Source organism: Nanorana parkeri, unplaced genomic scaffold (genome assembly GCF_000935625.1).
Source record: "Nanorana parkeri isolate BGI_ZX_2015 unplaced genomic scaffold, ASM93562v1 scaffold95, whole genome shotgun sequence".
Classification (NCBI taxonomy): Eukaryota; Metazoa; Chordata; class Amphibia; order Anura; family Dicroglossidae; genus Nanorana; species Nanorana parkeri.
The window spans coordinates 632,972-647,210 of record NW_017306363.1 but is presented as its reverse complement, the minus strand read 5'-3'; the positions used below and the strand labels follow the sequence as shown (position 1 = coordinate 647,210).

The 14,239-nt window shown below is 40.9% G+C and overlaps 1 protein-coding gene across 1 annotated transcript in view; it reads left to right on the top strand.

Moving 5' to 3' along the window:
• The window catches only part of FNIP1 (folliculin interacting protein 1), a 90,843-nt gene extending 76,934 nt beyond the window's left edge, over nt 1–13,909 (top strand). Inside the window, exons 13-18 of the mRNA XM_018552689.1 lie at nt 878–1,047; nt 5,365–6,748; nt 9,596–9,764; nt 9,863–10,060; nt 12,345–12,460; nt 13,548–13,909. Of these exons, the coding sequence (XP_018408191.1) occupies nt 878–1,047; nt 5,365–6,748; nt 9,596–9,764; nt 9,863–10,060; nt 12,345–12,460; nt 13,548–13,626 (2,116 nt within the window). The 3' untranslated portion in view covers nt 13,627–13,909. The remainder of the gene's footprint in view (nt 1–877; nt 1,048–5,364; nt 6,749–9,595; nt 9,765–9,862; nt 10,061–12,344; nt 12,461–13,547) is intronic.
• The last annotated feature ends 330 nt before the right edge of the window (nt 13,910–14,239 follow it).

Below are 14,239 nucleotides of genomic sequence, written 5' to 3'. Positions count from 1 at the left end.
TATATCTACTACAAAAGGAGCATGCTAAAGCTTGAAGTAAAAATACTTCCAACAATTGATACTCATAAGTTTAAGTTCTTCTCCTGAACAGCAATTCTATAGATGGTTAGATTAGCTGACATTGATGGTCACATTTATCAGTAGTCTGCCCTCTCTCTGCATTTCATGTATCCCCCTGCTCCTCTATAGTAGTTGCATATGCATTTACAACAAAAGTTGTGGTGGGGTTTTTTATATGAGGATTAAGAAGATTAGAAAATCGTATAAAATTATTGAATTCATAAAAGATATTTTAATAATAAAAGTTTAAATCAATGCCAATAAACATACATGATTATCAAGTCCCTAGATTTCTTGCCTATTTTTCCTGTTAGCACTGCATAAATCTAGCCCTGGGGTTTTTTTTCCTTAAATAGTAACTAATTGTGTACAGAATGCATTGCTGAATACCGTTGTTATACTCGGAAACAGCTGTGTTTCTTCCCTTTAGGGGTAACCAAATAAATGGGTACACACTGTAAGGTAAACAATAAAACACTAATAAAATCTGCATACACTGCTAACTGATCATACCACAAAAACTATACACTGTAGGAAAGGCAAGCTGTACATCTGAAATATAGGAGTAGTGGAGGTTTTGGTAACAGGAACCATTCGAATTCCAGCTATAGTCCTTGTATATAGTGATTTTAGAAAACAAAGGCAGGTATTTAGTTGGGCATCACCTTTTCTTTTTTATCAACTTTCCAAACACAAGGCTATACATATAACTCACTTGAGTGGGTAAGCAGTGAGAGATCCCTCACTATTTTATATTTTAAAATGTATTTAGGAAAAAAAGAGTTGAAGATGTTCATGTTTTTTTTACTTCTTTTAGGTTCCTTCCAGCACTCCTTACAGCTGTCCTCACAAATCACCTTGCCTGGGTTCCAACAGTCATGCCCAATGGACAGCCACCAATTAAAATCTTCCTGGAAAAGCACTCATCACAAAGTGTGAATATGTTGGCAAAGACTCACCCATACAACCCTCTTTGGGCACAGCTGGGTAAGTCATGAACATTTACATGGTTACATACTATTTGAGGTGCAATAAATACATTAGTCCATCAAGTCCAACCTATTAGGATCTCATTCTAGGAGTACCTGTACCCCTGTATATTACGGTCCCTTAAGAAATCGTCCAAAAGTTTCTTGAACAATTCCACATTATTTGCTGAAATCACCGCCTGTGGCAGTGAGTTCCAGACCCTAACTGATCTTACTGTGAAGAACCCCCTTCGCCCCTTGTGCTGGAATTTTTTTTCCACCAATTTTAGGTGGTGGCCTCTAGTTTTTGTAATGGAGTTAATTTTAAACAGTTTATCGCTAATGTTGCTACCACCATTGAACATTTTGTACATGGAGATCATATCCCCCCTTAATCTCCTCACCTCCAATGTGAACATGTTTAAATTTAGTAGCCTTGTCTCGTAGCTCTGGTCCTCCATACCCCTAATTAGTTTGGTTGCCCCAGTTACTGCTGCTTCTAGCTTGTATCTCTCTGGCACTGTTCTACTGTGTCCATCTTTAGCTCTAGGCTGAGTAGTTAGCTACAACTACTAAATTCACCATGGGAGGAAAGGGATATAGGCTGGAGCATAAAATAAAGTTACTTAAAGGAGAACTATGGGATTGAGGCTTTTCCCCATAGTTCTCCTTAGGGTAAAGGGAGGACACAAACTAGCTTCCTCCCGTCACCCTGGGCTCAGACTGAGACACCGCGAGCTGCTGCTCGCGGAATACTGAGACGCTGAAGCGGATCCCGACAATTATGTCTGGATCCGCCCAGCTGTGTGACTGACAGCTGGCTCTGCCTATCTAGAGGCAGAGCCAGCTGTACACGCCCCATCCGTGCCGCCAGTCAGCGCTGGCAGATCGGAGGGGGGCTCTCTGCCGTGACAGGATCGAGAGGTGAGCGAACGCCGCTACGTGTTCGCTCACCGCCCGATCTACTGAGCCGACCTGTGACAGTCTCATTGTCACAGGTCGGCTAGAACTATGAGGTGAGTGAAAAGCACTCACCTCATAGTTCTCCTTTTAACTCTTACGATGGTGATATGGAACCTTTTCTGACATGTAACCAGAAACTTGCATGGTTTGGTGTCTGAAACTACCAGAGGCAGGGTAAAAAGGGTGAAGGAGATTCCGAAGATCCAAAGACTAACAACTGGGATAAAACGGGCTTGTTGTTAATTTAACAGGAACATCATATTTTATGAATTTTTATAAATAGAAAATTAACACATTTCACTATTTTGTGACAGCTGGAGCAATACAAAATGGAACTGTTGCCCATAGCAGCCATTTACACTATATGGCTAAAAGTTTGGGAACCACTGACCATCATCTGTATATAAGCTTGTTGGAAATTCCATTTCATAACTATGGGCATTGATATGGAATGCCCCACCCCCTTCTTTTTAGCTATACCAGCTTTCACTATTCTGGGAATGCTTTTTACAAGATTTTTTTAGTGTGTATGTGGGAATCTCTGCCCATTCAGCCTAATTGTGAGGTCAGATACTGATGTTGGATGAAAAGACCTGGCTTGTTAGAGGTGTCCCAATTCATCCTAAAGGTTTAGCAGAGTTTAGGTTCAAGCTCTGTGCAGACCAGTCACGTTCCTGTACAAAAAAATGGTCAAACCATGTCTTTATGGACTTGTCTTTGTGCACAGGGGCACAGTCATGCTGAAACTGAAAAGGGCCTTCCCACACGGTTGTGTGCACACAGATGTCTTTGTGGTCACTGGAAACACCTGAATTCAATCATTTTGTAGTGCTCATTTTTCATTATCATGGAAAATGAAACGGTCTTGTTGCTGTTTTCAGAAATACCACATTTCCTCTGTTTTTCTAGCTGTAGTTTTCATCAGTAAGGACCAGTGTTCTGGTCCAATAGCTACACAATTCAGTTAAAGAGGTTCTAAACCCTCCCGTTTGTTTTGCCTATATCTACTGCTATCAAGCTATATATATCTACTGCTATCAAGATATAGGCAAACAGTTTAAAAAAAAAAAAACTGCAGGTCGGATTCTCGGCCGGGAGACGGGCAGAGACGCAAGGTAAGTCTATGGACGTGTGCACCCGCATGCAGACACGGGTGGGATCAGAAGTGCCAGCAAGCAGAGAGGAGTCGGCGCTGGATCGGAGAGCCGCTGCAACGCTGGAGGGACAGATGAAAACATCAGGAAACTAGAAGAAGATCGGATTAAGAGACATCATTTAAGGTAAGTGCTGACATTAACATGGGGGGAGGGAAATTTTTTTGTATCCTTTAATGTCACTTTAAAGGAGAACTATGGGGTTAAGGCTTTTCCCCATAGTTCTCCTTAGGGTAACGGGAGGACACAAACTAGCGTCCTCCCATCACCCTAAGCTCAGTATACCGCTACAGCTCGCGGTATACTGAGACGCCGGAGCTGAAGCGGATCCCGACAATTATGTCTGGATCCGCACAGCTGCGTGAGTGACATCTGGCTCTGCCTATCTAGAGGCAGAGCCAGCTGTACCCGCCCCCTCCCTCGTCCGTTCCGCCAGTCAGCGCTGGCGGATCGGAGTGGGGAGGGGGGAATCCAGCGCCTCCCCTGTCACGGCAGAGCGCTGTGACAGGATCGAGAGGTGAGCGAACGCCGGTATGTGTTCGCTCACCTCCTGATCTACTGAGCCGACCTGTGACAGTCTCATTGTCACAGGTCGGCTAGAACTATGAGGTGAGTGAAAAGCACTCATCTCATAGTTCTCCTTTAAACCCTCCAGACCAAAACAAAAACCTTTCTATAGTTTATAAGCAATTCGCATGCACTTATTTTGTCTCAGATTCTCAACCTGAACCTAGTATAAAAATTAGTTGAGCCCCTGAATCACATATGCAGAATTATTTGGGTCATTTGGATGCCGGTGGAAGACATGCTGTGTCTGTATGCACTGTACTTCGTCATCAGTAATGATGCACAGGAGAAAAAAAGTTTTATTGTTTTTTTGTACAGGAGCAGAGCTTTTGTTCCTTATTCACACCAGCTAAGCAAAGACCTTCTAAAAGGGAGTGAACCAAACAGTTTAAATACTGCTTTGTGGGGTTCTTTTAAAGACACTCTTGACATAGCAGGACAATAAGCTACATTTATATTTTATGCTATATGCATAGCTATTAAATGTTTAAAATGTAACATAAGTAAATGGCAACTTGCAAGCACAAATACATTACAGCACAGATATCTAGTTTCTAACCGCAACTAAAAGCTGGATACTTTGCAGTTAGTTTGGGAGTTTTTGTTGGGTGTGGCAGTGATCAATCGATTTTGTGAGGTATGCTGCCATCTGCTGCTGGCTTTCAGTATAGCAGACAAAAGAGAATGGGGAGTAGCATTAGCATTTCAATGCCAGACAAAGTGCTGGCCTCGTTCTTACAGAATTTTCTGGCATATCTTACTGCACCCTCTATCCTGAAGTGGATCAATTATCTTATCTTGGGAGTGTATATGGTGTACACTTAAAAAATATTTCCTTCCACTTTATGTAAGGGAATGCCTGCATAAAGGGTTTCACCTAGTAGGCAAAGAAAAACCTTAAAGAGCACCAGAGAAGTGAGAGTTTAGGTGTTGATGAGTTGAGTGCTTAAAGTACATGTGTGTACAGAACAACATACAGACTGCCATGTTCCAGAGTACAGGGTGCATCAGATTATGTAATATACAGCATGGCATGAGGAGTTCAGCAGTCCAGGAGTGGCCCTTACAGTGGTGGTAAGTTGATTTTGATAGAAAACTATCAAATATGCATGTCCCCGCTCCACAGGTGGCTCTCAGCTGTCAAGTCATGGTGCTGTTCTGCAAAAATCCAGTTAGTACGGGGGGAACAACCACTCCCTCACACTTTAAATTTAGCTGTAATATATTTGTTAAATAGTGCTTTATGCTCAGTAGCAATAGACATACAGTTATAAAATGTATTTGTAATGTGATGCGTCTTACATATAACATTTGTTCTTCAAGTGACAATGGAAAGCTAATATAATTGTTTAACATTTCTGATAGGTGGTTGTCAACCAGGCAGATTTTGCAGTCCCCGAATGCCATTTCCCAAAAGGCTGTTTACTACAAGTTTTTGTTTTTATGCTTATAAATATACCATTAGTGATCTTCCATTGCAAAAATTGTAAGAATATAAAACAGCCAGCTTCTCACCCAAGTGGGCATTCAGTTAACTCTCACTGGTCTAGATACTGAATAGTTACATATGGAAAGCAATTCAATATTACCAAAACGTATGCTTGTTTTTTTCTTTTACAATATTAAAGTCTATCTTTATCCTTTTTGTGTAGGAGATTTATATGGAGCTATTGGGTCACCAGTGCGATTAGCAAGGACAGTTGTCATTGGAAAGAGGCAAGACCTTGTGCAGAGGTTACTTTATTTCCTCACCTACTTTATAAGGTGTTCAGAACTTCAGGAGACCCACCTGCTGGAGAATGGTGAGGATGAAGCAATTGTTATGCCCGGTACAGTGATCACTACAATGCTACAGAAGGGTGAAGTGGAGGAGTCGGATTATGTTTTCATCACAATGCACAAGAATAAGGGTTGCCTGTTGAACAATGATACAGATGAAACAAGGACTTCTGAAAATAAATGTTGCTGTTGCCAGTGTCCCATCACTGACCTGCAAAAACCACAAGAGCAACAGGAGGACTGTCAAAGCTCTGTGAAAGAGGCATTGGAGGAAGGTACCAGTGTAAGCCAGGTAACGACCCAGCTGTCCAGCCAAGAAGTACCTGGTTATACTGAAGTCTACAAAGACAAATCAAGAACTTGCCTAGAAACAAAAATAGAGACTGTCATTAACATTCGGGCAGCTCCAATAGAGAAATGCTCTTTAGCAGTTGGATGCCTAGAGCCATCAGTTCAATTGGTGGACAATGAGAACGTGCAAGAGGAAAGCCCCTCAGTAAAAGGTATGAGAACGAATGAAATCTGTATAGTGAAAAAACCTCCAGATAAGATCCCAACTGCAGCAATGCCTTGTGGTGCTGGCCAGCTCCTAAGCAAGGTGAAGTTTCAGATTGGTGATTCTATGTCACCGGACTCTGATATAGAGATAAAAAGCCAAAATGTAGTGGATCAGATCCAGAAGCACTATCCAAAACCAGTGCAGGAACAGAGGACACATGCTACTGATCCTATCAGTATAGCAAAGCAGAATGCAGAGGACCAAAAAAGTAGCGAGTCGTGTGAGAAACTTTCCAGGGTAGCAAGCAAGCTTGAAAACTGGAATCCTTTTCATCAAGAGAACATTAGCATGTTTGATGAGTACTTTCCAGAAGATGGCTCTATTGAGGCAAAAATCATTGATCATATTCCAGAAGAGGCAAAAAGAATGGATACAGTGTGCCCACAAAGACTGTGTGAAACAGATAAAGCACCTAGTAATGTAAAAAGTGTTCTTCCAAACATTTGCAAAAACTGCTGTGCTGAACAGGACCAAAGAGACAGAGTCTCTGTATCTGTCCCCCATGGGGATAAGGAGAAACCAGAGAATAAGGCTGTACTGGGCACTGACTGGGACATTCCGAGGAACGAGAGTTCAGATAGTGCCCTGGGTGACAGTGAGAGTGAGGACACGGGTCATGAGCTTCATGCACCAAGTATTGGTTACTACGGGGCAGAACAAGTAGACTGGATGGAAGAAGAAGAGATTGCTTTACCAGGGTATGTACATTTTTTCTGGGTGAGGAACAGCCAAACACTGCTACTAAGGTGAGGTTGTGGAAGACGGTTTCATGTCACATGTCATATACTGTGTGCACAATTATTATGCAAATGAATATTTTTGACCAATTCACCATTTTTATGCATATTGTCCAACTGTATAAGCTTGAAGGTTTATTGGATTTAAGCATATCTGGTTATGTGTATTTGTGTAATGAGGGAGGTGGTGGCCTTAGGAGACTAACACCCTATATCAAGGTGTGCATAATAATTAGGCAGTGTCTTTTCCTCAAAAATTGTAAAAAGTCTTTCAGAGGGATGCAGCACTCTTGAAATTGCTAAGATATTGGGTCGTGATCACAGAACCATCAAACTTTTTGTTGCAAATAGTCTTCAGGGTCGCAAGAAACGTGTTGAGAAAGAAGCAAATTAACTGCCAAAGATTTGAGAAGAATCAAATGTGGAGCTACCGGGAACCCATTATCCTCCAGTGACATCATATTCCAGAACTGCACCCTACCTGGAGTGCCCAGAAGTACATGGTGTTCAGTGCTCCGAGACATGGCTAAGGTAGGGAAGGCTGAAGCCCAACCACAACTAAACAAGACACATAAGTTGAAACGTCAAAACTGGGCCAAGAAATATCTGAAGACAGATTTCTCAAAGGTTTTATGGACTGCTGAGATGAGTGACTCTTGATGGACCAGATGAATGGGCCCGTGGCTGGATCAGTAACAGGCACAGAGCTCCACTTCAACTCAGACACCAGCAAGGTGGAGGTGGGGTGCTGGTATTATTAAAAATGAGCTAGTTGGACCTTTTTGGGTTGAAGATGGACTCAAAATCAACTCCAAAACCTACTGCCAGTTTTTAGAAGAAACTTTCTTCAAGCAATGGTACAGGAAAAAGTCTACATCTTTCAAGAAGACTCCATCTAATTCATCAAAGTACTCCACTGCATGGCAAGCTAGTGAAGGCCTTACAGATGAAAGAATAATGACATGGCCCCCTTCCTCACCTGACCTAACCCCTATTGAGAACTTGTGGGCCCTTCTTAAACGGGAGATGTACGGGGAAAACAGTGCACCTCTCTGAACAGTGTCTGGGAGGCTGTGGTTGCTGCTGCATAGAAAGTTGATCGTCAGCAGATGAAGAAACTGACAGTCTCCATGGATGGAAGGCTTATGACTGTTATTGAAAAGAAGGGGGGCTATATTGGTCACTGATTTTGTTTTGAAAATGTCAGAAATGTTTATATATTTGTAAATTTTGAGTTGTTTGTTTATTATTCTCACTTTAACAGATGGAAAAAAAAAAGTGAGATGGGAACATTTTCATTTTCCATTTAGTTGCATAATAATTGTGCACACATAGATATTCTCCTAAGAAAGCAAAAACCTCACTTTTTCTTTCTTAAATATTCAGGTTTGAGGTTTATCATTTTGGATTTACCGAGAGCACTGTAGTTGTTCATTAATTAAATGAATCCTCAAAAATACAACTTCTCTAATAATTGTGCACACAGTACACCATGGCAAAACTGAGCACAGCAACAAGACACAAGGTAGTTATACTGCTGTTCAAGCTCTTTTGGAAAAGCACAAAGAAATGGGCAACGTTGAGGACCGTAGATGAAGTGGTCAGCCAAGGAAGCAGTGCAGCAGATGATTTGAGATTGGAAGATTTCCAGCAGTACACGATACTGAGCGCAGATACCGGCGCTTTAAAATGGAACTCAACTATGTAAACAGACGCCATTGTTCACAGGAAGGCTTTCGAGGTCCCCTGCAAGTGGGGGACCTCTGCAGCCCTCCTGTGAACCACGGTGCCCGTTAACAGCACCGGCCACACATCTCCACCTCCCTGCACCACACCGTCTGCACCCACCCACAGGACCAACCGGGACCTCCTGAGTCCCCGCGCAGCCCTTCCTGAGTCCCCGCGCAGCCCTTCCTGAGTCCCCGCGCAGCCCTTTGAGTCTCCCCGCTGGAGACATCGGGTTTGGCACCGCGGAGCAGCACAGAGTATGTAGCTTCATATTCTGTTTTGTTGTATAATGTGTTGCTGAGATTTGTAGTCCCTCTACAGCTTGGAGTCAGTGTCCGAACTACCAGGGGTGCTGTTTGCAACTGGGACCAGGCCCTGGGACTTCACAACTGTCGTAAAATCATTAGTCTGTAAAAAAAAAAAAAAGTATCGGTAATTTGGTATCGGCAAGTACTTGAGGAAACATATTGGTACTCGTACTCTGTGTGGAAAAAATTGTATCGGTGCATCCCAGTGCATCCCTAGTTGCCTATAATGGGCACACAATTGTTGATGTGCCGGATTTTGCAGTCTGGATGTTCTTTGGTCAGGGTAGTTCCCATTCTACCAGCATTCTGTAGCTAGGTGTCATGCAAGTCTCCATTCTGTTTGTCATAGTGGAGCTTTACTACTAAGCAGTAATGATTCAGGTGACCGTTCATAAATATGCAAACTATGTGTCACTGCTAAGCTCCTTCTCTCTTTCCAAAAGCCTTAGATGTTTTGGCATATCATGGCAGGCAGAGGAGGACATCCTGCCATAAAATAAAGGAGTATGTGGAAACCGTTTTGTTTTTTTTAACTAAAAAAGTAGAAATGCTGGTATATAAGTATGCTGTCCATACAGGGCAGGTTGCTAGTTTCAAACCCCTTCAGCCAGCTTTGAATTGCAGAACTAAGAAAACAGCCAACCTGCAAGCATCCCTGCTATTTATAGATAGATATATAAACTGTTGGTAGTAGTCAACTTTAGGACTTAAGAAAACAACCGCACAGAATAGTGTTTCAAAGAACATTTCCCTTATGCTTTGTTATATTTAGGTCAAAGCTGGTTGATGTCAGTTCTGTGAAGCCTAACATCGCCAACTTTGGAAGATCCTTACTAGCAGGCTACTGTGCATCCTACGTACCAGACTTTGTTCTTCAAGGAATAGCAAGTGAGGAGAAGTTGAGGCAGTGTCTAATGTCAGATCTGTTACATGCTGTACAGGTATGTAGGAATTTAATGTGTCAAATACAGTGACCCTTATAACTGATAATTAATGTAATCTACTCACTGCTCTGTTTTATTTTCTCATTGTTGTGTAGCATCCAGCTTTGGATGAGCCTATTGCAGAGGCTGTCTGCATTATCGCAGACGTGGACAAGTGGTCTGTACAAGTTGCCAGTAGCCAGAGAAGGACAACAGATAATAAGCTAGGCAAGGAGGTGCTGGTATCCAGCCTGGTCTCCAGCCTGCTTAATTCTACTCTCCAGCTTTACAAACACAATCTGTCCGCAAACTTTGTAAGTACGCTTGTTTTCAGCTTTTGTATTAGTCTGCCTTTCGTAACCCCTGCAGTCCCAATCCCCCTCCCCTCCCTTTCCAGTAATATGTCTCAGAGCATGCCGTTTTGTTTTGGAGATGATTCAGCTTCTTTTCATTACCAGCTTTGGTAGACTGCAACCTCAGACATTTACCCCAGAATACAACTGACATAGCTTCCTGATTAAAACCTCAATCCATATTTGTTATGTAGCATAAATCATAAAGATTGCTATGGGAGCCCATAAGAAGTGGCAATGACAGATGGAACTTGTGTATTTAAATGTAAAGTATTGTGTTGCTATGAAGCTCTTTTTTGAGTATTTTGTAGCAGGGTCACCAGCCGTAGAACTGGTTGATTTTGACTGCAGTTGTTTTCTTTACAGTACGATTAAGCTACTTTTTGATATATTTGAATGTGGTTCATAAACTTACAGAAGATTTGGACCTCGCCTAGCGAAATTAAATGTATTCAACTGCTGTATGTGCAGCTTTTAATAGAAATATTGCTACCTTCAATTGCACCTGTGCCCAGACTATGGACATTGTAATTCTCTATCCAAAAATTTCAGATTTTACCATGTGTGAAAAAAATGAAAAATTTTGCTCCCAAGGTGGTTAATGAGTTTAATTTACTCAGTTGGCATGCTGGCCTCATTGGAATCTTGGGCTGATTGCTTTTTGCATGGCATTAGCAGCACTAGATGGTGCTAAGGAGCATAGGAATTTCCTATCCTCTGTTGCGTCATGTAGAGGCGTTAGTACCATGTGAATGGCATCCACCCAGCTACATGTTGGGCGGAACATTTATACATCAGCCCTAGAGATGAGAAGGGCTTGGGAAAAAATGGAAACATTGGGGAAAAAACTGTTTTTTCCGTTCTTTTCCCAAACCGTTTTTGTTTTGTTTTTCTCTGGAAAATTTTGAAATGAAAAAAGTAGTGTGGAATATGTTCTTTTACACTGATAAATAATATATCTTTGACATGGTATTCAAACTATATAACATGATGACCTTAATGAAAGATTTCTGAGACTTTATGTAAAGTCTTACATTATTGCACATTCCCTCAGCTAAAGACAAGCAAATCCTGGAATACATTTCAAGCAACACTACTTCTCAATACAGTTCTCAAACTCAAAAAGAAATATGCATTTCTGCCACTAGGAGCACTGCAGAAGAAAGGCTCCAGTTTAGTTAGCTTGTTGTTGGTATGTTAGTTTCTGTCCTCTTAGGCCTTAATTGACAGGTAAGAAGGTACATTTGTCTGACAAATGCGTTTATCTTTATAACCTACTAAATGATTCCTAATAATATTCTACACCATCACAGTATAATGTTTACCTATAGCCTGGTCAGCAAATTGGTTTTTTTTTCCTCCTCTCAGTAAAATGGTGAGACCAACATCTAGTGCAACTTCTGCTGAGAGCAAAGCTGCAATTTGCAAATATAAAATACAATTTTAAAAAGCAAGTTTAGTTTATTTACTGAATGATCTGTACTTTTATTTCAAGCACAATTATTATTATACAGGATTTATATAGCACCAACAGTTTGTGCAGCACTTTACAATATAAGGAAGACATTATTTTTATATACACTGCATTTCCCATTCCTAGAGTAACAAAATGACTTTCAATTTGTAAAAATACTCCACACTTTTTTTTTTTTTCAATTTTTCCGAAAATGTCTATTTTATTGGGAAAAAACGTCCGGAATTTTTACATCCCTGATCAGCCCCTTAATGTTCTGCTCTCTCTTGCCACAGATTTTGGCAGTCATATGATACCACAGATAATATCTAAGTACTCTTGGCAAAATGAATATTTACTAATGCTATGATCCTTGAAAGCTTATGGATGAAAGGAAACAAAGTCTTTTCACCAAAACTGTTCTGAATGTGAGCTAAGTTTATAGTTGATAAAGGGTCATTTTATGTGTGCCCTCCTTCCATTACGCCAAAGTCAACTGATGGGGTGGGCATGAATGTTTTTCTGCAGCAGGCAACAAAGCAGAGAAAATCATTACCATTATGTAATAAAGAAGTTTTATAGTGCTAATTCCTAAACCTAGTAACCCGTGTCAATCAGATTTTAATATTGCTGAAGTCATACTGGTACCAGATGAATTCTCAATGGTTTTGAAGTGTTGTGTTTTTTTTTTCTACTCCTACCCATGTCTGCTTTATCTTCCTAACATGTCTGTGATATTCTGTGTAATGAATCTATGATCAAAAATATTTAGTGTGGTCTGTTTTCCACTAGTGTATCATGCACCTGGAGGACAGGCTACAGGAGCTCTACTTCAAGAGTCGAATGTTGTCTGAATACCTAAAAGGACAAACAAGAGTTCATGTGAAGGAGTTAAGCATGGTGCTAGGGTAAGATTCTTTCTAGATAACCTCGTTCATCAACTGAAAAGCCAGGCCAACAGTAAGAGCGAGAGCGCTGAAACTGAAACCTTTCATGTTGGTTCCTGGTAATTGAACAGTTTGTAAGTTCTAAGACACAAAGTAGCAATGTTCCACTGGTTGTGTGCAGCTAAATTTGGCAATATTGACCTCTGCACACAAGAGGGTTAAGCCACTTTATGGGTCATCTTCATAGTTCCTTTTTGTCAGCTGTGAGCATGCTGTAAAAACAACAGCATGTTACTTTTGGCATTGGGAGCATGGTGCAATAGTTCTTGCCATGGGGATCTTGGTGCCAGAAAAGATGTAGCCAGAGCTACGAGACAAGGCTACTAAATTTAAACATGTTCACATTGGAGGTGAGGAGATTAAGGGGGGATATGATCTCCATGTACAAAATGTTCAATGGTGGTAGCAACATTAGCGATAAACTGTTTAAAATTAACTCCATTACAAAAACTAGAGGCCATCACCTAAAATTGGTGGAAAAAAAATTCCAGCACAAGGGGCGAAGGGGGTTCTTCACAGTAAGATCAGTTAGGGTCTGGAACTCACTGCCGCAGGCGGTGATTTCAGCAAATAATGTGGAATTGTTCAAGAAACTTTTGGACGATTTCTTAAGGGACCGTAATATACAGGAGTACAGGTACTCCTAGAATGAGATCCTAATAGGTTGGACTTGATGGACGTATGTCTTTATTCAACCTCAAATACTATGTAACTATGCCCTAAGCATCCCTAACATCTCACCCTAGCAGTTAGCTTTGATCACTTCCCAAAATTCTGTTACTTAACTGTAAACCATAGTTCTTTGTAAAATGTTTCAGTGCCTACATGTTGGTGCAGATACCCTTGTCTCAAAGAAACACAATGGCACACAAAACCCAAGGGTGCCACAATGATATGTATTGCCTTATAATGGCTTCAATCTTGCATGTTTTGATGGAGCTTGGAGGGTCAGATTTCCCTTTAGTGATTTGTTAATGGGGCCAGGTTATTTATATAGAGATCTTTCAAACAAACAAATGTGATTAACAATTGTCTGTTTTGGTTGCAGAATCGAATCAAGCGATCTTCCCTTGCTTGCCGCTATTGCCAGCACCCACTCTCCATATGTTGCTCAGATTCTTCTGTAATAGAGGATGCATCAGATGGACTGAATTGCCAGAAGTACAATAAAAGGACAGTGTCGTTCTTGCAGAATCTGGTAATAATGACTGAGCCGACTGTGATCTGTCAGATCCTGAAGATAATCACAGAAGAGGAGAAAGTTGACTCCTGTATAACTGAGAGTCATACTGATCAGAAGTATTGAAGACTGTTGAGCATAACCGAAATCACAAGATAAAAAAGTATACTCATTTTCAGAGTAACACAATTGTGAGTTCTTTTTACAGCAACATTTCAGACTTTGTTTCCTAATTCTAATGAGTATGGAGAATGTTTGTTTTTTTCTTTTTTGAGGAAAGGGGAGTTCTTATTTTGTAAATAGGCTTAGAATAATTGAACAAATGTTGAGGATGACTTTAAATGTTTGCTTTATACTAACAAAACTTCTAAAATAACACCTTCTGTCAGATGTCTTCTATAAGAGCAATGCTTTTATCTGTATTTTTATGTAAGAATTGGCAATATAGATCTATAGAGTGGTTCATATCCAACATTTGAAATAGTACATTTTATAAACATACAAGTTACTCTCTAGTCACTTGTAATCAACTCTGCTGGGCTTTCGGAAGGCATAAGAGC